Consider the following 25,974-nt stretch of genomic DNA (forward strand, 5'->3'; position numbering starts at 1 on the left):
CTGCGATAAATTCACCATTTCGAGGAATTAAGTTTTCCGTAATAAACCTATAAAGCAACATTCCATGTATTAATACCTTTAGGGTCTAGTCTAAAGTAGCTAGAACCTACCCTCCTATAAAATCTAGCTTAAATTGACTAGAATCTACCCCCTCTTCATCATAGAATCTAAAGGGCATGAGAATAAATCACCTCTTACTTTTAGGGCATTAGAGTAATTTGCTGTTTGATATATTGTAAAAGTAGTTTTCCTTTACATCAAGTTAGATTACATACTTGTATAGTCTATGCTTTATGTTTGTCCTGAAGAAAAAAAACTTTTAGTGCTGATGAGGGAGAGCCCGAGGGGAGAGCGAAGGAATAATAGGCTCAAGTTGTGTGTAGACAATTTTTCTAATGTTGATACTAGAGAAGATATAGTATTATACTCTGTTAATGCTGTTGCCAAATGTTACTACTAGAGCAATAGGGAATTCAGCTCCCTTTTTTCTAGTAAATGAGGGAGATCAAAAGAGAGAAAGAGAGAAAGGGAGGTAGATAAATGTGTGAGTGTGTGTGTGTGTGAGAGAAGGAGAGGATTACGAGCATGCGGAAGATTATCATATCGAGTTTTCATGGATTTTTGCATGTTGTAAGGGGTTATGTGTTTTCAATATCGGGTTTTGTGATGTGGTTGTTATATGGTTGTTATACGGGTCGATTGAGGCTGTACAACTCAACGACCGTACGATTGTTGCCGGGTATCAAAGTTTAATCAGAGAAAGGACACTTGTGCGGTTCACCAGAAAACAAGTTACGTTAATTATGCGAGAATTTCAGTGCAAATGGGACTCTTCTTCTCATTTGAACAGCGGCAGGTCTCAGACAGGGAAAGACAATAGCATAGAAGAGATTGAATAGGAAAGTAGCATTTGGAGATCCCTAGACAAGGAGCTGGGGGTCATCGAGATACAGATAAACCAGCACATGGAGGAGTACGCTCAACGTGCTGCACTAACGAAGCGTACGCAAATAGACTGCAGATATCGGAGGCCAACAAACAAACGATGGTTGCTAATAGATAGGCGCGAAGCGCTGGTCAAATTGGCCAAAATCGCGACAGCTGCGGTTCCCTCATCTGTCGTGGCATCTATTTTTTCCATGGGTGGAAACTTTGCTGCAGGTGAAAAATCAGACGGCACAAATTCGAGGCGGAATTGGCGGAAGGGTTTGAGGAGACAAAGAAAAGGTGCTACAATCGATGAGGAGAATGCGACAAGGCCACATTCGATTGGGAAAAGGTCCCTTCTAAAAGGCAAGATGAGATTCAGTTAGATCGGAAGATGGAACTTTGAAAACAGCAAGGATGAATTCACTTCCTGTGAGAGAAGGATCTTCTACTGTCCTGGAAAATCTTAAGACGAAGAAAAGGAATACCCTCTTATATGATCGAGGATGAAGTTAGCAACTTAAGCCTGATTAAATACGCCTGCAGACACTTGATTGTTTTCGTTGCTCTACTTAACTAATTACTTAACTAATAAGTCTGCGTTGAAACAAATTCGATGGATCAGAGTGATGATACGTTGCCATGTGACTTGGAAGTGAGACGGGATGAAGATGAAATTGTTAGTTTCTTCGCTGAATCTAAAGACGGGGGATAGAGCCCATGAAGCTCAAGATCTCAACAGCTAGATCATGGGATGATTTATGAAGACTATAGTATTATTGTAGTAGAACTCGGGAAGTCTTCTCGGTTATTGGCGCAAATCAACCAGATTGATATGTAAGTCAAACTCCCTCAATGTAAGAAAGAAACACACATAATCTGAGCCCAGAAGTAATCCAAGTCAACAGTTCACAGACTAATGCGATTTCTCATCTTCGAACAACAATACGAATACCTTTGCTCCCCTTCTTAGGATACGGAACAGGTCTATCAGCAGCCATCTCAAAATCCGGCTTATCCGTCTGATAGAGTTCCAACCAGCCCTCGTCTCCTTTGCTCTCTTCACATTCGAATTTCCGCCACAGAGATGCAAGCATCAGACACAACTCCCCATATGCAAGTTACATACCAAGAGGTTGTCTTGAACCTGAGAAAATGACGTAAGATTGCGTCTTAGGCTTACATCTTCGATAAAATGATCTGGGTCGAAGACGAGAGGATTGTGGAATCTTTTTGGGTTGAGGTGAATTAGGGGGTTTGTTGTACTTATATTAGTCTGGTCGGGTTTGTGAAGTATTAAATCTGTGGGCTCGAACAACTTGCACCTGGGAGAATAATTTCGGCTTTCTTTCCATCGTCATATTTCATAATTTGGTCAGGTGCGTTTCTTGTTTGTCGATTGCTGGGCTGGTACCCATTGCGGTTCTGAGACTTTCTTGAATTGAATTGACGCACTTAGATTGGAAGTTGTTCGATGTCTTTGAGAATCGGTTCATTTGACAGATTTGGAAAAGCATTTTTTAACTCGGCTCGTAGTTTTATCAGAAATTTCGGATCAGATAGCAGGTAGAACGTCAAAGCCTGATCAATTTGTTGGAAACGATTAGGAAATTCTGCATTATCTAAGGCTTCTAACGCTTAAAGTCGACGAAGTTGTTCCCATTCCAGCGATCGATAAATTCCGCGCCTCGTCAAGAAGTCTTGATCAATCATCGTTGTTTTTTGATTTCGGGAATGTTGCTCGCGGATATTTCGTCGGGCGATGTTTTGATTTCTTTCCTTCCCCACGAGTATATGCCTTGGCTCTTGTTTTCAGGCTTTCCACCATGATTGTACCATCAAGACGTCCATAAGTTGTACATGCTAGATGGTCCATCCATGTGATGAGAAATTACATAGCTATGTTTAGGATATTGGGTAGCATTGAAATACTCATGTGGCAATCTTGTTACTCTGAGTAACATGTCTCAAATGGGTAACGCAGAATTTATCAGTTATGTTGTGTTTTCAGTCTCATACTACATGAGCTTAGACATCCTCACAGGGTCTTAATTACTCAAATACAAAAACCATCGGACTCTTCTCGAGCATATGATATCAGCGTTATAGTATCTTGCGGATTCAAAGAGCTACATATGCCTACCTAGGCACTCAAAGTTGTTGGTTTTGGAAGTTTCTTTTAATTTGAGCTTACGAGATTAACAAACCGACTGTTGGTTCACATTGTCAACCTTTTATTAGACGGCTGATATAGCTTACACCTATCTATAAAGCTACCTGTGATCATTGTTCATTTCCGACAATCTTTTATCGAAATCACTATACCACAAGATATCATCTTATCATCAAGACCTCACACGCGATCAATGGAGCAGGAGCCCCTTTGCCCCAAGCGAAGACTCTTCTCGTACACATCGTTGACCACATGGCTCAAACAAAGCCGCAAGCTCTATACGTCGAGTTCCCCGTCTCACCAGTGACCTATGATGAAGATTTTCGCAAAGTCACTTATAAGGATTTCGCTAATGCTATTAATGGAGTTGCGTGGTGCTTGCATGATAATCTGCGGGTGGGAAAAGAATTCGAAACTCTAGCTTATATTGGCCCCAACAATTTTATATATCCATCGCTCATTTTGGGAGCTGCTAAAGCTAGGTAAAAAATAAGAAGATTACGGATAGATCTTAATTACCTGCTGAATATTTGTTTCTAGGTGCTCCTGCTATCGCCAAGAAATAGTGTCGCGGCTCAACTTGATCTCATGAAGGTTACGAAATGTAAAACATTTAGTACCTCTGGTCGACCATTGCCAGCCGAGACGGCAATTATAGCTGCTGCCGGTTCTGCACTTTAAACCTTGGAAATTCTACTGATTGAAGATCTATTAACCACTCAATCAAAACACTTTCCGTATGAAAAGACCTTCGATGAAGTATGCGGTGAGCCATTGCTCGTCATGCACACTTTGGGGTCCACTGGTTTTCCTAAACCCATCAGTTGGACGCGTGATTTTTGTGCAGCATATGCAACGTCATTATCATTGAATCCTCCAGCAGGGTTTGAAAGTGTAGATAAAATGTACGAAGGAAATCGAATATTCGTTATGTTTCCTCCTTTTTATGTATGTATTTTCCTTTCTACTCACGAATCAAATATCGCGGCCAACTAATTCGCAAATATAAGCCGTCTACATTGCGTATGTGATATTCAATGGAATATCATTCCAAAATTCCGTGATCTTTCCCTTGCAAGCTGCAATACCTTTAGCACAGTCATTATCCGGGGCATCAAAAAAACAACAAAATTGAAGTTGCTTTCGTCGTGTCATCAATCTTGGAGGAAATTCGCAAGTCGCCAGAGCTCTTAGAACATATCTCCAAAAGTCTCAAAACTTTGGTATATTCAGGAAGAGATCTACCTCTTGGCTGTGGCAATATCGTAGCATCTCGAGCGAAACTCATCAATTCTTATGGAACCACTGAAGGCGTCAGTCTTCCTTTAATTTGCTGAACTGAAGAAACGACACGAGAAGATTGGAAATATCTTCACAAACATCCCGACACGGGTGTAGAATTTCGTCCCTACAACGACATCACATAAGATTTATTCATCGTCTGAGACAAGACCCTTGAGAATCATCAACGAATCTTCAAAACATTTCCTGATCTTCAAGAATACCAAACTCGCAAATTGTTTATTCCTCACTCCTCCAAACCCAACCGCTGAAGCCATTATAGAAGATCGGACGATATCATCGTTCTCGTAAATGGAGAGAAAACATATCCTATACCTACTGAGCAGCATATTCTATCGAGTCACCGAGAGATAAGCAGGGTGCTAGTAGCCGGCTCTCAACGGTTTCAAACCTCGATGTTATTAGAAGTCACCAGTAAAGAGGAACTAACGCCCGCGGGGAAACTTGACCTAGTGGATACTATATGGCCTTCGATCGAAGAGGCAAATAGAACATGCCCCACGCATGCACGAATAGCTAGATCTCATATTCTGTTAGTTCCTTTGGCTCGTCCGATGGTTAAAACGCCCAAAGGGACTACTATGAGAGCAGCTAGTCTGGAGCAGTACGAGAAAGAACTTGATGCGCTCTATGAAACTGCCGACCAGACTTCAATCGAGTCCATACTATATTGATCCCACACGTGGATCCTCATAACTTGGGGAGTTCAATCTCATATCTAAGAAATACTATCACGACACTTACAGGCTTGACCTTTGACGGCAAAGACAATTTTTTCCTAAATGTCATGGATTCCTTACAAGCATTGATGTTCATACGCAACTTGAAGCGAGTTTTCAATCTTCCACAATTGGCCGTTAATGATATCTATTCAAATCCATCCCTCCTCTCACTCGCGCGAATTTTGCAACACTTCTTGAAACAAGAAGAGGATGTGAGTATGCCGCTACTCGCTAAAGAAACCGCGTGAAAAATATTGAGCATTTACTTGTGGGATATTGTAGCTTGATCGACCCTATTCCTCCTTTGGAATATAGCCCTGTTCCATCGCCGACAATAAATGGTGGAAGTATTGTCCTCACAGGCTCGACAGGCGGGCTAGGTTCTTATATCTTGCAAAGACTCTTGACTGCAACCACCACTACGCATATCTACTGTCTTAATCGATCTACCGACAGCAAATCCTTATAGATTGAAAAAAACAAGAGTCGAGACCTGCTTACAGAATTTCCCAAAGACCGCGTTACATTTCTTTCTGCCGATCTTTCAAAATCCAAGCTAGGGCTTGGTGATGAAATCTACACTTTCCTTTTGCAAAACATTACGCAGATTATCCACAATGCTTTGCCGCTCAAGTTTCATATCAATCAAGCATCGTATCACCCACACCTTCTAGGAGTTGTCAACTTGGTCAAGTTTGCGAGTGAAGCTTCAAGATCGCCATCATTTTTATATGTTTCCTCCGTCAGTGCCGTGTCCAACTTCACCTCCGTCGGCGAACCAATCAGCAGAATCCCACAAGCGATCATTCATTGATGTCTCGGCGTCGGAGTCTATGGGTCACGGTGAGAGTAAATACCTCTCAGAACGAACCTTAGACTACGCCAGCAAAATATTCAACTCAAGGTCAACATCGCACGTGATGGTCAGATATGCGGTCCTATCCAAGGGCCATCTGTATGGAGCCGAGATGGGTTTCCCAGCTTGACAATTTCCTCCTCCTTTTGTGGGTGCGGTGCCGGATTTACTAGGATGGGATTTGGACAGGAGTGATTGGGTACCTATTGATGCTCTATCTGAGATGCTTGTTGAACTTCGCCAATTTCTACAACACAGTAGAGAGAATGACGGTGCAAAAGTGTTTAATCTACTCAAACTATGCTAGGAAAAGTGGCAAAACCTTCTACCAACAGTTATAAAAACACTCTCTTCAAGCAGCAGTGTCGAAACCGAAGTGGAGAAAATAAGCTTCAAGAGCTGGATTCAGAAAGTTGAAGAGACAGTGGATCAACAATCTTTTCACAGCACAGAAGAGACCAACGCAAAGGAAACGCATTTCAATCGCCTAGTAGAATTAAACCCCGCAATCAAATTGACTCATTTATACAGAGCAGAAGAAAGAAAAAAGGAGGGCAAAGAGTGGGAAACTGGAGCGCAGATGCAGAGCGAAAAGCTTTAGAACTTGGGGAAAGTAGAGGATATCTGGTTGAAGAAATGGATCAAGGCATGGCTGAACAATAATTCTAACCAGGGGCAAAGAGCTTGAGGTGTTTGAGAGTAAAGGTTTCTTCTTCTGGATCTTTCTTGAGATAGGAGCAAACTAGGCTTGATGTTTATCACTCACAGTATATGATTAATTCAACATTGCATTCCCTGATCCTTCATATGGAACTTCTGCAAACAAACTCGACACTACTAATTGTAAGAAAATATATAAAGAACTAGAGTCTACGATGATAAAACGTATTTATGAATTAATCCCTTGGAGATAAAGATCTAGAATCGTAGTAAACATCGAGAAAATTGGAAACCTCAAATTTCAGAGAAGCTACGGGGTTCTAAGAATATTTCCACTCACTCAGAGAACTCGAACCCAATAAGAAGAAACCAAAGATCACTGAATCACTGAATCACTGGATCCAAGTATCATCTTCTTCAATCTAGGGATGAGAAGTATGAATGTAAACGAAAAACCTCTCAACTTCGAGGAATCTCCCTCCCGAATTATCCGACGACTATTTATTCCCCTTTACATCACGGCAACCTAATTCCACTCCTTTAATAAACCCCGAAAGATTACTATCAAACTTCCCGAAACCCGGCATCGTCTATCTCGTATTAATCCAACAATCCCCAAAAATTCCAACGCGTACCCCTCCCTTGCTCCATCAAATTCCACACGTCTCACCCAGGAATGCAATATTAGCACCTTGATAATATAAGCCCTTCATAATCATCCCTCCAGCCTTCAGGCTTCCACAGCAAAAAGTAAATTTATTGTACACATCAAGAAATCTCTAAAATCATGACTACTACAGCCGCAGCTTCAGAAATCGGCGGTATAACCGATGGGGGAGGACTTTTTCCTACATTTGTTCCGAGTGATATTGCGGGGCAAACGGTGTTTGGATGTCCGATTGTATGTTGTTATTTTTCCTCTCCTCGGTCTCGATCATATATTTTGTTGTTCTGGGAACTTTTAATCTACTAACAATATCATCGCACCAAAGTCATCCTTCATGTCCCTCGACTCCAAATGTCCCATCACCGGTAGCGGACTCCCCGCATGCGCGACCCAAACCGCTGATTTCGACCAGCCATGCTGTGGTTCTCTCAGCGCCTTTGCGACCAGTGTTGGGGATTGTTATAGCAGTAATGCACCGGCTTGTTTGAATTTAGAAGGTGAGTTATCTTCCCGCGACTTTCGCAACCCTCGAGTCCAAACTTTGAAATCAGATACACCGAGAACACGCACGAAGAATATGACTACTCCACCACATCCAACTAACAAACCCCAGAACTTACCCGCAGCCTCACAGCCTTCAGCGCCACAGCAACAGATCAACAAGTCACCAATCCCTGCGCAATATACGCATCTGCAACCAGTAGCAGTAATCCTACCGAGACAGGAGGACAAGTAGCCGAGACGAGTGGATCTGGAGATTCTGGGGAATCTAGCGGTTCTGAAGAGTCCACTCCCACGGGATCTGCAACTGATAGCGCCAATACTGCTGAGAGTACGACTTCTAACTCTGGCGCTGTGAAGGAGAGAGGAAATATGGGGTTGAAAACGATTGCTACTTTGGCTTTGATGGGAAGTTTGGGGGTTTTGTGGTTGTGAAGGGCGAGATGAAGAACGAGATGAGAAGAGAAAGAGGGCTTTGGTTGATGGCTTTACCGGTATGGATGATTTGGGTGCTTGTTATTGGTCTTTGGGACGAGGATGAAGGTTCAAGTAGAGATGAGAGTGGCGTTCGGTTTTTGGTTTGGTGGATGTTATGTATGTTTTCTTTTGGGATTGTAAGTGGGTTTGGAATTTATGTTGGTGTGTGTTGAATATTGTTGATTGAATGATTTCGTTTGGTTCTCTTGTTTGATCATTGGGATCTTATTTAGAAATATATCTTACTGGACATTAACTGCCTACTTGACATGTGTTTTGCCTCTTTCACTAGAAAGGCATGAAATTTCTGCTCACTAATTCTTCATCTCAGTGAAGAGATGATTGAATCTTGTATTGCTGTATGAATATGTGCCAACAATGGCATCTGTGTGAAATTCTTTGTATTTGAAACGATATATAAATACTAGAGTAAGCATAGGCAAATGCTATACACATATTGTTCAAGGGAAAGTCTCGCAAAAGTCGCATTCTATTGATACATCATGCAAAAAGCGCAGGCAATATGTAAAAACCAAAACACCAAAACACATACATGTGCCCATTTGCCTCCCATCCATATAGATCATCACGATCGTTATCGTCTTAACTCATCAATCATCAGGGTCCAGTTGTTATCCCCACAAAGTTGTGTGTGCACCCATCAATCATCAACCGTCACAATCCTAACACCCGCCCCCTTCTTCTCTCCTCTACCAAAACCAAAACTAGACGGGATAGAACTTTTCTTAACCTCCACTCTCATCTCCTTCCTCTTCTCCACTTCACTCACCAACTTCTTGAAATAAACTTCCGCTTGTATCGTAGCACTATAAGCAATCGGAGTCCACTTCCACACATTTCTCATCTCTGCATTTGCACCCGCTGCCAACAACGTTCTTAATACCAACATATGTCCATTACTACTTGCAAAATGCAACGCTGTGTTTCCATCCACGTCAGCATTTGCAAGTACCGCTTCCGGATCCTTGTAGACCGCTGCACAGGTCAAAAGAATTTGTAAACAAGTATCATGGCCTCCGCGACTGGCATACATAATAGCATCTCGACCTCGGATATCTCTTCTGAGAATACCCGATACGGAGGGACCTTGCGAACAGAGAAGATTTACAATGTCGGTGTGACCGGCACCAGCAGCAAGCATGAGTGCCGTTTGATGTTCTTCATTGAGTGAAATGGATAAGGATTCATGACCGAGAGAGAGAAGGAGAGATGCAACTTCTAGGTGACCGAGAGAAGAGGCTAGATGGAGAGATGTGTTTGAGAGACCGTGGGGTGAGATATCGGGATTGTGAAGAAGATTGGGATGGGATTTGAGGATTCGTTTTACGAGAGATGCATCGGGTGTATGGATTGCGCGACGAAGACGGATCGTGGTTTCAATCCTATTTATACGATATTAGAGACGACCTCTCGCTCGTTTGGATTGAAAGAGGGGAAGTTGAAGTTGAAGTTGTGTGTAGAAAATGTTGGTTCTTGATTCAAACCAAAGGAACAACTTACATGTTCTCAGCATATCTACCCTTTCCTTGTACCTATAAACAACAAGCACTCTGCAAATCAACAAATCGAATCCAACCCGTTCAACGCCAACTTGATACTCTTGTTGATACTTCTGATCTCTGCAGCTGCCCCGCCAACATTTACCGGTCCTCGCAGTAGTGTATGATTTTCCCCATACTTGGCGATCCATGCTTGCATTGATCGCTTACATAATCACGATTAGATTTGCGCGTCATAAGCATGATGATTAGGTAAGGTTACTCCAGCTCGCATTTATTATTATTATCATTGACAACAACATAATAAGTTAACTTATTCAATAAATCAATTCTTCTCACAATTTGATATTCCACATTCCACAATCTTTCTAATCTTCATCTCCAATCCAATGCCTCACCCTCGTTTCGACCCTTCTCTCGCATACCTTCCTATCAAAACTGTAGTCAGCGCATCCTTTCTCTATCCTTTCAAAGGCATCTTATATTTTCTCGCCGATCGCCAATTCTATCCTCTTTTTGGCAAACGATTAATTCCTCTCACTATCACATCAATTGTTGTTCTCGGTTTACTCTTTACCTTTACATATTTACCGCAAGTCGCTTTCCTGGCGATCTGGCATGGACCAGGAGCATGGTTTAATGCTGTGTTTCTTGTGCTTGGGGAGGGACAAGTATTGATCGCGTTGTTGTTTGAAGCATTATTGGTAGATGAAACATTGGTTGATGTTTTCGATGTATGCATTCCTCCTTCCTTCTTTCGATTCGCAGAGCTAACAAAATCAAAAATAGGCAACACTTATCAAAGAAGGACTTATTGATCTCGTTTCTCCTTCTCGAATACTCAATCGCGATGCCCAGAATGAGGTTAAAATGCTCGGAAAACCAACCACATCTGCAGTTTACTCCCCATTTTCCTTTCGACAAATAGCGGAATTTGTTATCTTCCTTCCTCTGAATTTCATACCCGTAATTGGAACACCTGCATTCTTGGTCCTGACGGGTGCGAGAGCTGGTCCTTTACATCATTGGAGATATAATAAATTACGTGGTTTGACGAAGAAGGAAGGGAAGAGAGAAATCAATAGTAGGAAGTGGAAATATACTTGGTTCGTTATTCTTTTATTCATAATGAAATGGAGATATACTAATAGTAAATAGGTTCGGAACAGTGGCTTTACTATTACAACTTGTGCCCGTCCTTTCGATGTTTTTCCTACTGACTTCAGCAGTTGGATCGGCATTGTGGGTGGTGAAATTGGAGGAACAAAAGAGATTGAATGCAGCGGATAGGTTGGTCAATAATGCTGGGCTTCCTAACGTTGGAGATGATGATGAAGAAGCGCCTCCTCCATATGCCGACGACCTTATATAGTTTTGATACTAATGTATACCCTGATTGATGATTAAGGATTATGTTTCTACTAGATTATTGTGTCTAGCTCCACAAAGACTCTCCTCTCAATATGTGATTTGACAAATGTAATCCACCAGTACTATGCAACCCAAGCTCACAAGACAAACAAATTCATCGCTTTTCAGACAATATGACAATCTAACAATCTACCCTCATGAGTCATAACACCCCTTTCTTATCCTAACTATCTAACTACTCAATCATGAAACACGAACTCTATCAAAATTAACAGATTAAATAATCCAAACACAAGAACTCTCACATCTCCCATCTCAAATACAAATTCAAATCTAAACCTTATGAAACTCCCTTTTCTCATCGGACTCGATCATCAAGCCACTAAAATCTATCAAAAACACCTGATTAACCCCCTAAGAATAAAGAGATATGACTCCTTATAATGCAAACCTCAAAACTCTTATTTAGTATCTCTCATCTAATATCTCTTAACTTTTATCTCCCATCTCCTACCTCTCACCTAACAAATCCAAATCTATATTATATACACCATTCATCATTCATCATCCAAACATTACCCATCATCAACATCACCCACATAACCAAATCTCTCACTCTCAAATCCCACCTCCCCCCTCTCGCCTCCCACAGCCCACCTCTCATCCCTCATCTCTCAAATCCAAATCCAAAGCCCTCATAAAAATCAATAAAATCAACTCAAGCTTTAATTTATCACATAATGATTCTTTAAATTCACACAATAAATTTAATGAAAATGGGAAAGCCGAGGACAGGGCTTGAAACAAAGCAAACCTGGATATGGATACAAACAACCTCTTCACACGGGCATTTAGGCCTTGAATGTTTTAGGCCCTTATAGCCAGGTTCATCTGTACTCGGTAAGCGAGAAGCGAGAAACGAGAAATGATATTAAGCGAGAGATTTTTCGTCATCTACCCTCGCAACCTAGGTACGCATCTATGTACTTTTTATTGATTGGGTACCGGTCTGGTATACCTTAGATAATTTAGATGGGTAGTTTAGATGATTTTTATATAATTTACATTGTGAATCTGTGAATTCGTGACTATGAATAAGTATCTCGTAAAGAATGAATTGCTGTACGTGTTGAACTATTCAATCACTAGAGAAATAGGTGCATCGAATCAGTTGTCAATCTTGATTGAGATTCTACGGAGGAGAAGAGCTCTATATGAGCTATGATGTGCTTCAAGCGGTCAGCTACTGTATCGACGATTTTCAACAGTATGTATACCACTATATGTGTGCGAGTATATGTGAGAGATAATTTTGAGCATTTACACAATCGCGTATTCATGATTATCTATCTCCTTTTCAATAAAAATCTGATCGACTCTTCGCCTTACCTCTCTCACCTCCCCTTTCCTGCCACCATCTCCCACCTACCCACCTCTCCCCCCTCTCACAAACCCTCCCAATCCCCCCATCACCCTCCCAAATGCCTGCTCCTCCTCCCCCACCCCCCTAACCCCCTCTCTAATCCAGCCCGCCAACTTTCCCCTAACTCTCTCCCCCCTAAACCTCTCATCCACCATCAAAATCCCCGCCCAATCCCCTTTATGTCTAATCGCCCTCCCCACACTCTGATTTACCGCTCGCATGCATACATTCTCAAAAAATTCCTTCGCTTCTTCTTTTGCTTTCTTCTGCATCTCTTCTTTGACCTCTCTTGGTATTTCCTCATCTCCATCCCCCACCCCCTTCAAAGAAGAACAATACTCCTCCACCAACCTCCCAACCGCACTCTCCTCCACAAACCTCAACCGTCTCCTCCACTCCGCCGTCCTCGCATTCGGAAACGGCAATCCCACAATCACCACCGCTCTCCCCAATTCATCCGAGAAATTAATTCCCTCGCTCAATTTTCCCCCCACAACACTAAACAATAACCCGCCCTTTCCCTCTTCTATCGCCTTTCCATATCTTCTCAGTATCTCTTCCACACTTTCTTCTTTTGCTTCTCGTACTACCGTTTTCTTTTCTTCGAGTCTTTGGAGGAGGGATTTGGGTTTACTCCCATTATTATTATTATTATTACTATTTTGATTGATCACTGCAAATCTTGCAAGAATCGTATCCAGGACCCTATAACTAGGGAAAAAAACCACCACGCCCCCAGGGACAACCGTACAAACATTTACCAGGACTCTCCCTAGCTCATCCATCATCTCCGCATTCGCGCGATTTTCATACGTCCATTTGAAGGGATATCCAGTTGGGCCTTTGGAGACTACACTGGCGAAGAGGTTACTCGATGGGATGACGTGGCCACATGAGAGAGTTGTGATTTTATGGGGGGGGATGGAAGGAAAGAGGATAGATGTGTAATCTGAGAAGGGGGACATGGTTCCACCTGCGAGGATGACGGCGCGGGCGGAAGAAACGATGGAGTCGAAGTGGATGGCCGGGTTGAGAAGTTGGAATTTGAGAGTAATGTCGGTTTCATGTTTGAGGAAGAAGAGTTGGCCTTCTGATGTGGGGTGGGTGAGAGCGAGAAGGAGGGATGTGAGAGTTTGGAGAATGGGCGTTGATTTAGGGGGATCCTTGGGTTTGGATGAGGAGGTGGAGGGTTGTGGTTGGGATGTTCGGATGTGGTCGGTGTAAGATTCGACTTTGCGTGCTAGTTTACTTTCTTGGAGGTAGCGGATTAATTTGAAGAGATCGATTTGATCGGCTCCTTTTCCGGATAGGAGATCTTTTTGAGAGACTACTCCATCTATTGCCTGTTTCATTTGTTAGCTCTCTCATACTTTTCCATTCATCTCATTCTCTTCTTTCACATCCCTCAACCCCAAACTCCAAGATAGGAGAAGAAGAAAAACCTACCGACCCCTCCAACATCCTCACCAAATAACCCACCAAACTATCCACCACCCTAATCGTCTGCGCCACATAAATCCTATTCTTCCCTCCCAATCTCTTCGCAAACTTCCGAAAATAATTCCCCAACATTTCCTTCGCCAACCTCAACTCCCTCAACTCCATTTCCGTCCCATAAATCCCCGCAATCGCATCCATCAAATTATGCGCCTCGTCAATAATAACCACATGTCCTTTCAAACTAATCCCCAGCGCTTCTCTCGCGCTCTTCTGCAAAAGTAACGGGTAAGGCAATGTGACTATTTCCGCGGGTCTGATGGCAGCTCTCGAAGCATAGTATGGACAGATTGAAATTTCTTTTCCGAGAGAACCCATATCTTCGATATCGCGGATCGTAGCAAGTGTATGATCGCGAAAAGTGTTGACGAGGGGTTTGTTATCTTTATTGGGTAGATGAGGACATTTTTGTTCTTTGGGGGTTGAAGATTGTTGGAGTTCGGCGCAACGTTCGTTGATGACGGTTACGGAGTTGAGTTTGTTTACTTTGGGGTTTATGCAGAGGTTTTTGCGGGAACCAAGGGTTAGATGTTTGAGGTGTTCGTGGAGGGGTTCTTTCTTTTCTTCTGAGGGAGGTATGGACGGTGGAAATTCTACTCGTCGGAGTTCGTTGATAAATTGAGTCAGTTGAGAATGAGTTCTTGAACAGTAAAATATCTATTAGACGTTAGTAATTACCCAAAAATAACCAAAGTTTATAGAAACCTTCATCTCATCATCCAGTTCCTCATCTTCATCTTCTACTCCTTTACTCCACAACCCAACACTCTTCTTCAACTCCAACGTTTCTTTTGAGAAAATAGTCTCATCTCCAGTTCCTTTCTTGCCATTACCACCATTCTCCCCATCACTATCCCAATCCTCCAATAAAAATTCATCTTCATTTCCACCAGCACTCTCTCCCTTAACATCCCCGTCCCATCTCCCCCAATCTTCCTCCTCTTCCCACTCCTTCCATCCCCTTTTCCCGCCATCTTATCTCTCTCTTTCCTCTCTTTCTCCCTAATCCTGTCCAACCTCTTCTCCATCTCCTCCCTCCTCGAAACCAACTCCCTTTTCCTCCTCTCCCTCGCCGCCTCAATCACCCACTCCGGTTCCGACGAGCTTGCGAGACTCTCCCCTCCATACCCATACCCATTCCCACTCCTACCCCCCTCAACCAGCCCCTCAAAAACCCTCCCCTTCCACCCCCTCAACCACGTCAACCCCCCCACAAATCAAACTCAAACTCTTTCCCGTCCCCGTCGGACTCTCCAAAATCCCAATCTTCCCCTCTTCCAAAACATCCCACACCGTTTGCATAAAAGTTTCCTGGATCAGATACGGTGTGTACGGATGATGGAAATCTCTTTTCTGATTATGGATTTCAATCTCCGTATCCATCTCTGAGGTGGTGGCGGAGAGATCCATTGTTTATCTGTTGTGAAATTCAAGATGATTTAAGGAATCGATCAAGAGTCCAGTGATCAATCTGGTGGAACCTCAAGCTAGACCTCAAAGCCAATGTGCAACAGAATTGTAAATCTCTAGATACCCAGTCTCCTCTCAATCAATCTTTTAGCTCGTAACTCGTGTTTCGTGGCACGAAGATCTTGATGTTTACCCCGGTATTTTTAAAGGAGACGCGCTTTGTCCAAATTTCGATTCGCGAAGTCACGTCTTTTGGCGCAAAGTGCCATCAAATGACAAGTGGATATGTCTCCGTAGTAATTAAGCAAGTATCCATTTCCATATAAATGTTGTTGGGAAAACGACTGATATGTCCGGTAAAATCAAGAATAGTATGTGTTTATAGAAGTAGTCGAAAGACAAGAATTTATTATCTCGTTTGCATAAAGAAGGCTCTGGAACTGAAATACGGCTGTTAAATCACTTGTTAGATCTACCAAAAGCCACTTTTTAATAATTTTTGATATGATCAGACCTAAGAGTAGAATATGCATGCATGAAATTAAGTCGTCGAAATGTCATATGGATATTATGCCATGCCCGCTATCTAAAGTTACACTCATGATTTCTTATGCTCCCTCATCTATGCATATCATTTTCTACCCTTCCATTCCACCATTCCTCCCATCATTCAAATATCATGCACAGCCAGACACAATATCCAGCTTATACAATAGTCTCCAACTCTCTAGCATAACCAAGGGTATTCTCAATAGCTGTCATACTAACCTCCTTCTCCTCGGCAACCTCTCCAGCTTCCACATTCACACCATTCTTCAACTTTTGATTAGGGAAGTATATCCGTCCATCTTCAATCAACCATCCTCTGTGTTGCGCAAATTGTACTACTGCTCCCTCTGATGGTAAGAAGAGGAGATTCTTTGTGGATGAAATAGGTAGGGATGGATATGCTGTTTCGGAAGACGAAGCAATTTCAGATCGAATTTGGTTAATCAAGATCTATTCGTACAGCGTTAGTTAGTCAAGTTCTCGAAATCCGCAGTAACAGCCCTCCCCTCCAACCTCGCGGCTGGTTGGACGATAACAAGACACAACGTAGCAACAAAACCAACTCACCTCGCTGAAAACTCCATACTCTTCACTCGGCACCTTACCACCCTCCATTGCCTTCCAAACCAAATCATAACTACCCTCCATCAACCATCTCTCCAACTTAATAGGATATCCCAAATATTTATCTTCCTCGACCCTCTTTCCACCGTCCTCCCTCAATTCCAAGCCCTCCAATTCCGTGTGAAAGCCCGCATAATCTCCCTGTGTCAACAACAACAAAAGATATAATCCCGTAATCTTATTCTTCTCTCCCGAGCTCTTGGCGCTAAATTTGTCGTCTGGAAGCTCGTAGTATGGAGTTAATTGATGAACGTAACGTGTGAAACCAGCGGGATCCTTTGCCCGAATGGAAACTAGGGCACCGGTTTCAAAGACTTCGCGAGCGAGAGATAATATGGAAGGTGAGGTTGATGCTTGTGGAGTCAAGGCATTTAATTTGAGAAGTGTGAGTTTGGCTTTGGAGAGGAGTGATGAGCTCTCTTGGTAGGATGTTGATGGGGATTTGAGTTTTTGAATAATGGTTTGAAGGTCGCGTTCTGACATCTTGATTGTTCAAGTGGTAGGTTTATTTATTGCTTCGAATGATTTGGAGAGAAAATGGGTTGTTTGAGTGATAGGGCGAAGAAGTTGGTATAATTGTAATTCGAAGCTTTTGGAGATGGCAAGGTAGCTATGGAGCCGCGTTGATGGAAGCAACCTTAAGACGCTTAGTCATGTTTTATAACCTGAGGCTGGTCAAAGCTCATTCTGAAATGACCACCTGATTGGTTTCCATTTTGGGTTATGTATAACTTCGGCTCATACAATTATTGGATAGATATTATATCCACCTGGACATCTCTTCTCTTCTGTTGCATATCTAATTTATCTTGTTTACTCGTGAATACAAGCCAATCAGAATCAAGCAATCACTCACTCACAACCACTCACATTCACTCACAGTCAGAATACTCATATCATAATCTACAAACTCTCATTGTCATTCTCTCTTCCTATCATTCAAACCCATTCTAGTATGTATGCAGTATTTGCAGTGATCTTTTGCCTTTTGCTATGATCATATTACCTCATAAAAGAACTCCCCGCTTCCCAAATGAAGAAAAACATAACAAACTCCCATATTTCCCAAATTTCCGTCGTTACCCTATTATGCAAAATCGCAGAGAGAGCGAATGAACTTTGTGATCAACTCCAGTTGTATTATAAGAAACCCCAAGGTCAAACTCTTTATGATACAATCGTAATATGTTCGGAGATATGTGTGCAAGTGAGTCGAATGTTGAGCGCTGTTGTGTAGATGTGAACCGAATAACCAAGGGTACAAGAGAAGTGAAGATCGCAATTCGATTTGTGTATGATGAAGTCCGAAACATCCAATAGTTAGTTAAGCGACACTGCGAACTTAACCCAAAAATTGACGATCAAAATCATTGTCCACCAAACATTCCATCGATACCACTGCCGTGAGTCTTATTGGTTGGAATGGGTCGACCACCACCAATAGCGGCTAGGCTTGGGCTCTTGTCACTTCCTGAGATGTTCCAAGGACTGCTTTTCTTCTGACTTCTTTCATCATCATCCATGCCTTCCATGTTAAAGACAAAATCACCCTGTTCCTCATCAATCGGTGTTGTAAATCTGCCACTGCCACCAATACTACTTGAGCTAGTTTGTCTATCAGCTGCAAAAGGCGATCGACTTGAACTTGTGGGAGTAGTTGTAGTACGAGCTGATGATGATGAAAGAAGGCTGGATCCGCTACCAATAGGTTCAGTTCCGGAAAGACGAGTTCGTTGAAGTTGCTGTGAAATCATAGATAGAGGAGTATGACGAGGAGGAGACGCAATAAACGAAGACGCATCACCAGATGTATTAGGTCGAGCCATTGCTCTAGAGCCAGGACTAGCTCCTTCATGAAGAAGGGAATTACGAAGAGGTGAGCCAACATGTCCAAATACTGATGCTCGGGAAATCTCTTCTTCCTTGGGTTTTGATTGAAAGTAAGCATTCCACCTAGAAGGACTTCCGTTTGATGGAGAGCCGAATTTTGTCGGGGTATCATTGCTTGGGGTGTAAGATGTGGATCTAATCTCATCGTAAAATCCTCGAGATGGCTTGGATTCATCATAAGCAGCCCGAGAATTTCTTCTAGCTTTCTCTGCTGGTGTCATAAGATCATTAAGAGATTCTGGCAGTAAATCTTCTTCAAAGTTAAAAGCCTCACCCCAATCTTGCTCCTCGCGTCCCTTGGGAACACTTGCTGATATCATCTTTGGTTTGGTCGATCGTTGAGAATGCATAGTGCGCTTGCCAAAGTATTCTTCGGATGGTGGAGATGATGCAACCCCATGGAATCGATCTCTAGTATCATCTCCGAATGCAGAGCTATGCAGGTTTCTTAGGGCATCTGATGGCTTTCCTCCACCGACTGATGATGCTGGAGGAGAATCGATACCAAAGGTCGTAGGAACTGAGGATGCTATCTTTCCATGTCTTGCAATCCACGAAACACCATTACTATCGAACGAAGCTGGCAAAGGAGCATCTAACACACTCAATCCCTTTGCTGCAACTGGCGAAAGTCCTCCACCAAATCGATCCATTATATCATCCCTAGGCGATCCATAATTTGATCCGGGATGCGACGCATAACTCGCTTCAATCGTAGGAATACCGATATCAATACCTTGATGTCTGCCAATCATGGGAACGAACCCATCCTCTTGCATTTCAAAAGGTGAGTAAGGTTGACCATATGGTGAAGGTGGTACACCTTGAGCTCGAGCAAAGGAAGTGGTTAAAGCCGAACCTTGTCCATGATATGGATCTGGGTTTATTCGTCCTCCAATGTTCAATCCCGGAGCCATCGGTGGCATATTCTTATTATAATTGATTCGTCTTCCATCGGGGAGAACGTGTATATTTGCGCATTTAGGTCCGAACTTGCAGTTACCCTTCGCAGAACGTTAGAAGCTGACTGACTGACTTTGCAAGTGAAATGACATACCTTTGAGAAGTATTTGCAGACATTATCAGTTGTGCTAGCCAGATCGTGACTGAAAGGACAAGCTTGACCAGCTATAGATGACCTATTAGTTGAAGGCTCCGGTGATGAAATGCTTCAGAAGATATGACATACCTTGACAAGTACCCTAACAACTCCAACCATCAGCAACTCGATCATACCTGGGATTTTAGCAGCTTAAACTTTACTCACTTGTCTAAAGAATTTACACGGAACATGACCGGTATCTATGCAAAAGCCGCATTAGTAACTTTATCACCAACAACACCCCGGGAGCTTTCAATTCTTACTTTGTCTAGTGGGAGGACTTCTTGCAACACCATCTGCTCTCGCAGAACCACCATTGATCGGACCCGATTGACCATTTGGAATATTTAAGCTACCTGTGCTCATATGACGAGGATATTGAGTGTTGGAGCTGCTTCCATTTCGCATATGTTGCGGCTGCAGCGGTTGTGGCGCTCCGTTACTCAACATTGTATCCATGCCCGAAATGTTTTTTGGATGGGAATAGAGATCGGAGAAATGGAATGTAATAAATGTGATTGGAAAATTTATGTTGTTTAAAAGAAGTTGGATGCGGTCGGCGGGGTACAAGACAAGGTGAGGTGGGTGGTGGATGGTGGGGGGGGGATTATTGATTATTGATCGAGGGTCGTGTGTGGTGAAGAAGAATGAAAAGAAGGATGGAGGTTAATAAGTCAAGAGTCGATTGATTGATTTGATTTTAGCTTTGGATTTCTCTCTCTTTCTTAGCCTCGTGGAGAAAAAAAGAGGCGAGAGGATAAGGAAAGTTTTAATGGTGGAAAAAAGAAGGTAGAAGTAGTTAAGTACCAAGTTAGTAATAAGTAATAAGTAAGCAAGTTCTTGTTTTTGATAGATTTCTTATTTCTTATTAACTTTTAATTCTTTCGAGTCCTTGTCTTGCTTGTTTGGTGTTGTGTGGATGTTGAAGAAATCCGATACTAGGTAGGTAGACTCTTAGACAGTGTAGGTGGTTTGATTTGTGTTGATAGTAGATATTTTATTTGCAATTCATAGGTGGTGAATGATCAAGAGTGATAGATAGATTGTAGACAGATAGGTAGATACTACCTAGGTGGATAGATGTAATATGAACAGAATATGTATAATATGATGTGTGCAGCGTACCTAGTATGAGGCAAGTATGAGGCAAAAATGGCTGTGCTGTATAGAATAGCTGTACTGGTATTCAATCCATCTAAAAGTCTCGAGGCTCAAATAACTTCTAACTTTTAACTTCTGGGGAAAAACAAGCCTTATTGTAAACTTAATACAATGTGTCGTAATGAAACCTTCAATCAATTGTTCTTGAATCTCGATTGACCCGACTGACAAAGAGGAGACTTTCGAGTTTCGAGTTTCGAGTTTGCTTGGGTATGGTCGTGCGTTTTGGTGTCATCTCAAAAGTGTGGTTATGGTGGCACGCCGTCTGTATCCCCAGTATGTCCCCAGTATGTATCTGGACTAAGGAGTGGCATGTGCGAGGTAAGGAGACTCGAAGCAGATGTCCAGGAGATGTCAGACCGCTTGTTGGCGAAGTCTTCGAAAGATTCCAAGTATGAACTATCAGGATAAGGTTCAAGATTGATGGATATAGCGCAATAGATATTCACTCATTGACCCCCCGTCCGCCTGATAATTGCGCAAGAATATACTTTGGAGTCTTGGAGCCTTTGTGTCTTTGAGGAGGAGGAGGAGGAGGATGGGGGTACAGTTTGGTAACCGAGGATCTGGGTCTGGGCCTTTCTTGGGTTCTCCTGGTCTCCTCTTCAAGCTTATGCGTTGGACGGTTTTGATCTATCTGGATGGAATTAAAGCGAGATTGATTTGGCCATGAGATACTATATGTACTTCGGTACAAATTCTGAATAGCAGAGGAATGATATATAATAACAATCAAGATTCTCATAAAGATTCTATTCAACTTGATCATTAGACAGGGGGAATGACGATTCAAATCAAATGTCCCGGGTGGCGGCGTCTACCTACCTAGCATCTGCACATTTCATCAACCATCTCACCGTCCGGAACAGGAATTCGGTGTCCAAAAGCGCTTTAGCAAGAAACCAATAATGAGTCTCACTTTTTAATTCCTAGTTGACATTGCTACAATACAACACATCAAGTCTACCCGGGAGGTACCTGGCCTGGGCATGTATGTATGATGAAATCCGAACCCGTGACTTCTAACTCCAGCAACAATATCATCATACACCCAACCACCTCTCCAACTACTGATCTAAAATTTGGAATAGAATCTTCTACAGATTAAAAAATAATAATATCAAAAAACGAAGAAATTTAATCAACTATTATCAGGTAAGTATATACTACCTCAATAGATACTAGATACATACCCCATTCCATCTCTCCATAATATCCAGCATCCATCATTCTTTCCAAAATAATAATAATAAGGGAGTCTCTTATCAGCTGCCATCCATCCAAACCTACAAGCTCGCCTCGCAAGCAAGTACCCTTCCAAAATGCATACATCACCATTATGTCGCAAGCCGATCAACTATGCAGAAAATACCCAATTCTATCTTCATCGAGTAAGACATAAATAACATCCAAACAAGAATAGAAAGATCGATCACTATTCCACCTAATTGGATACCCAAGTAAACCATCATTGGAGACGGTAGGTCAGAATTTCCTAGCCGCTGATAGCGCAGTGGGTGTGATGTTTCAGAATTCCATACGGATACGAACATCCATTATCCATCATCCATCAATGAATATCCCATTCCATAGATTCCCATCATGGGGATTGGGCTGAGTGACCAATGATTCAAATGTTTGTTCCCTTGAGAGAATGGATACTGATGTTTCTCCTGCCTGCCGGTCTGTAGGTCTGCATATCTGAAGTATGTCCTGTACAGAATACTTACATACTTACAAACCGCCCATCTACCTACCTACCTATCTGCATATCCGCATAATTAAGAAGCTGAAGAACAATCCAAATACCATCCCATCGTATCCGAATACCTAGTAACTTCCTCATTAATACATCCATTCATTCATTCATTCATTCCAAGCACTGAGAATGGCGGGAACCCAAGTATCAGATGATATGAATCCGATCCGATCTAAACTCTATTAAACGAGCCCGATTTCTCCGAAGCGAAGTACCCGAGTACCCAAGTAGGTAAATAGTAATCATTTAATATCGGTAGTTATGTATATTTGCTTTTTCCATATCTACGTATCTGAGTATATATTCAAACAAGCAAAGTCAACTCCCAGCCTTAAACCACACTGCCAAGAACCATTGATATATCATCGAGTTCAAATTATCAATCATCAGCCACATCTTTTTCAATCTCAATCTCGACCTCTGGCTCACCTCACCTCATCATTCATCCCATCTTTTTCTCTGTACCGGTAAGTATCTTTTTAATCAGCTGCTCTAGCCACATACATACATATCTACCCATCCCATCCATCTTCAGTACCTAGGTATTTACAGTACCGATATCATAACCTATCACATGTCACACAATTCACCCCTCTATGTCTCATCTCATCCATCACTTCATCCCTTCTTCAAGCCAATCTAGCCCACCCGACACAACCGAGAATCAAAAAATAATTAAATAGATAAATAGATAATACGCTGAAGGATGGTAGACGTGATAAAAAGAAGAGGAGAATCGTGTTCATGTGAATGGTATGGTATCACACACTCATTCACACACATACACACACCCGCTAACTCTGCGGAGGTAATTCTCCGATTTGAGATTGGGTTTATTTGGTATTGGGGTTGGGGTTGATATGGATGATGCTGCATCTACTAGGTAGGTAGGTATATATAGTTTGGTAAGGTCGGGTCAGATCAGGTCAGGTAAGTTCGGATCAGGTTGTACAATGGCTACTAGGTATGTATGTAATATATATATGTATGGAGGCATAACTTATACATATGTATAGTAAGATTACATCATTGAACGAATGTACCTTACAGTTTCCATATTAATACCGCGTAATTTATTGTAAGATTATATCCTAACGTGGTTCATTAGTATATAGATTATATTATTATATGAGTTATTTCATTTTATATATAAAATTCATCTATATGTAATTATACACTTTCTTTATTTATAAATAGAAAACTTGAAAATTTTTAATCATAAAACCTATTTTTTTAAACATTTCAAAAATCTATTTTTTTATAAATAACGTAACGTATGGGGAACTCGGACATATGGGGAACTCGGACACTTTTAGCCCATCACCAACTTGAAACCGCAATAACTTTTATTATGCATACCCAATCACCTTCTACATCTGCTCAAATTGAAGAGAAGCTTCAAAAGGCTATAATTTCACTTCAATTGAAAGAATTTAAATCAATTAGAAAGGCTGCAGAGCATTTTGAAGTCCCTAAGTCTACCCTAGCTGATAGGCTGGCTGGGAAGAAAACACGTTCCCAAACCCACGAAATGGCTCAAATTCTTTCAAACGCAGAAGAAAATACTCTTGTACGATGGATTTCACGACTTACCATCACTGGATTCCCTGCTACACCTATGTTGGTGAAGGAAATGGCCGACGAAATTCGTCTTCGACGCGTTCGGGTCGCGTCATCTCGAAATCCTACCTCGACAGAAATTCCACCTATAGGCCACGAATGGATCTATAGATTCCAAAAACGACATCCAGAACTTAAAACATGCTATTCACGTCAATTAGAGTCTAATCGGGCTAAAGAAGCAACTCCGGAGAATATTCAGGCTTGGTTTGACGCGTTTCGCACGCGTCTCATTGAGCGAAAGTATGAATTAGATGATATGTATAATATGGATGAAACCGGATTTGGAGTTGGAAGTACTCAAAGTACGCGCATTATAGTCGATTCTACTCAGAAATCGAATTGGAAAGTTACAGCTGGCAAGCAAGAATGGATAACTGCATTTGAATGTGTCAATGCAGCTGGAAATGCTCTATCACCTATGGTCATTTTCAAGGCTCAGAATACGAATTCTGCATGGATTCCAAAGGACACACCTCAAAGCTGGCAGTTCTCTACTAGTACAAATGGATGGACCTCAAATAGCCATGGATTAGAATGGTTAAAAAGGGTTTTCGAACCAGAATCCAAGAAAGTGTCAGGTGACCGACCTCGACTTTTGATCATGGATGGCCATTCAAGCCATATTACAGGTAGCTTTATTGCTTTCTGTATAGATAATGATATTGATTTACTTATATTACCTCCTCATTGCTCTCACTTGCTTCAGCCACTTGATATTGCGGTGTATGGGCCAATGAAACGATATCATGCTTTAGAGGTCGATCGATATTCTCGAGCTGGTGTAAAGCGAATCCAAAGAGCTGAATGGGTAGAACTCTTTCAAAATATTAGAAAAAAAGCATTGAATTCTTCTAATATTAAAGCTGGCTGGAGAGGAGCTGGTTTAGTACCTTTTGCCCCACGAAAAGTACTCGATTCATTACCATTTAACTCCTCCCAGCAACCTTCTACTCCACAAATGAGAACCCCCAATCAAGACCTAGACTTGTCTATACTCAGGAGTTCTCCTCCAGATGGAACAGAACTAAGGCAAGCAAATCAGATCTTTAATACAGCTCTAGCAAGCAGTGGTTCTCCTGCATCGCCAACTCGTCGATATGCCAAGAGAATGACTAGGCTTGTAGAATCTCAAAATGCTGAGATAGCCCTACTTCGGAAACAGCTCTCTGATGCTCAGGAGGTAATTGAGACTCGAAAGAAAAGAACTAAAGGCAAAAGAGTCAAATTACAAGGTCAATTTGTCTTTAGTACTAAGGAAGTATTGAAAATGGTACGTGAGGCGGAGGAAAAACCGAAGGAGAAAAAGCCACGAGGACGGCCACGCAAACGCCCAATTGAAGAATCAGAAGAAGAGATTGAAGAAGAAGAGCTAGAGAATAGTTCAAGTGATTCGGAATTGGAATTGGAGGATTGTGTGGCTCGTAGAACAAGATCGCGTGTAGAATAATTGAAAAAGTGTCCGAGTTCCCCATATGTCCGAGTTCCCCATACGTTACGTTATAACAAAAATATCTATATACATTATAGATTTTGAAAATCTTATTATTTTATTCTTAATTAATATAATTTCTCTTTTTAAAATTAATAATTAGTTTTTAAAATCTAATTATCAAAAAAACCCTCGATTTTAATACATTTTCGAAGTAGTCTATATGATGATATAGCCTACATGCTGATAAACCACGTTATTGTATATGCCAGACACTAGGTAGGTAGGTTTCTATATCTCCGCCTTTATTTCATTTACTTTCATTTCACAT

The 25,974-nt window shown here is 41.9% G+C and overlaps 7 protein-coding genes across 7 annotated transcripts; 3 read left to right on the forward strand and 4 right to left on the reverse strand.

Moving 5' to 3' along the window:
* Window positions 1-5,189: 5,189 nt before the first annotated feature.
* On the forward strand, window positions 5,190-5,938 carry EAF01_000622 (uncharacterized protein; the record flags this gene model as incomplete). Its single annotated transcript, XM_038908872.1, has 3 exons — window positions 5,190-5,368; window positions 5,407-5,558; window positions 5,616-5,938. The coding sequence occupies 3 exons, from the start codon at window positions 5,190-5,192 to the stop codon at window positions 5,936-5,938; spliced, it is 654 nt and encodes a 217-aa protein (XP_038775778.1).
* Window positions 5,939-7,427: 1,489 nt separating this feature from the next.
* EAF01_000623 (uncharacterized protein) lies at window positions 7,428-8,243 on the forward strand (the record flags this gene model as incomplete). Its single annotated transcript, XM_038908873.1, has 3 exons — window positions 7,428-7,541; window positions 7,633-7,804; window positions 7,921-8,243. The coding sequence occupies 3 exons, from the start codon at window positions 7,428-7,430 to the stop codon at window positions 8,241-8,243; spliced, it is 609 nt and encodes a 202-aa protein (XP_038775779.1).
* Window positions 8,244-8,669: 426 nt separating this feature from the next.
* Window positions 8,670-10,048, reverse strand: EAF01_000624 (uncharacterized protein; the record flags this gene model as incomplete). The annotated part of the gene is made up of 3 exons (XM_038908874.1): window positions 8,670-9,688; window positions 9,807-9,838; window positions 10,016-10,048. The coding sequence occupies 3 exons, from the start codon at window positions 10,046-10,048 to the stop codon at window positions 8,947-8,949; spliced, it is 807 nt and encodes a 268-aa protein (XP_038775780.1). The 3' UTR covers window positions 8,670-8,946.
* Window positions 10,049-10,194: 146 nt separating this feature from the next.
* Window positions 10,195-11,177, forward strand: EAF01_000625 (uncharacterized protein; the record flags this gene model as incomplete). The annotated part of the gene is made up of 3 exons (XM_038908875.1): window positions 10,195-10,539; window positions 10,595-10,911; window positions 10,964-11,177. 3 exons carry the CDS (start codon window positions 10,195-10,197, stop codon window positions 11,175-11,177), a joined length of 876 nt encoding a protein of 291 aa, XP_038775781.1.
* Window positions 11,178-12,601: 1,424 nt separating this feature from the next.
* EAF01_000626 (uncharacterized protein) lies at window positions 12,602-15,124 on the reverse strand (the record flags this gene model as incomplete). Its single annotated transcript, XM_038908876.1, has 4 exons — window positions 12,602-13,942; window positions 14,046-14,753; window positions 14,802-15,057; window positions 15,114-15,124. 4 exons carry the CDS (start codon window positions 15,122-15,124, stop codon window positions 12,602-12,604), a joined length of 2,316 nt encoding a protein of 771 aa, XP_038775782.1.
* A 1,087-nt stretch (window positions 15,125-16,211) lies between these two features.
* Window positions 16,212-17,162, reverse strand: EAF01_000627 (uncharacterized protein; the record flags this gene model as incomplete). The annotated part of the gene is made up of 2 exons (XM_038908877.1): window positions 16,212-16,505; window positions 16,623-17,162. 2 exons carry the CDS (start codon window positions 17,160-17,162, stop codon window positions 16,212-16,214), a joined length of 834 nt encoding a protein of 277 aa, XP_038775783.1.
* An 884-nt stretch (window positions 17,163-18,046) lies between these two features.
* Window positions 18,047-20,121, reverse strand: EAF01_000628 (uncharacterized protein; the record flags this gene model as incomplete). Its single annotated transcript, XM_038908878.1, has 5 exons — window positions 18,047-19,573; window positions 19,627-19,697; window positions 19,759-19,771; window positions 19,837-19,871; window positions 19,935-20,121. The coding sequence occupies 5 exons, from the start codon at window positions 20,119-20,121 to the stop codon at window positions 18,047-18,049; spliced, it is 1,833 nt and encodes a 610-aa protein (XP_038775784.1).
* Window positions 20,122-25,974: the final 5,853 nt, after the last annotated feature.

The sequence above is a fragment of the Botrytis porri genome, assembly GCF_014898465.1.
Source record: "Botrytis porri strain MUCL 3234 chromosome Unknown BPOR_001, whole genome shotgun sequence".
Classification (NCBI taxonomy): Eukaryota; Fungi; Ascomycota; class Leotiomycetes; order Helotiales; family Sclerotiniaceae; genus Botrytis; species Botrytis porri.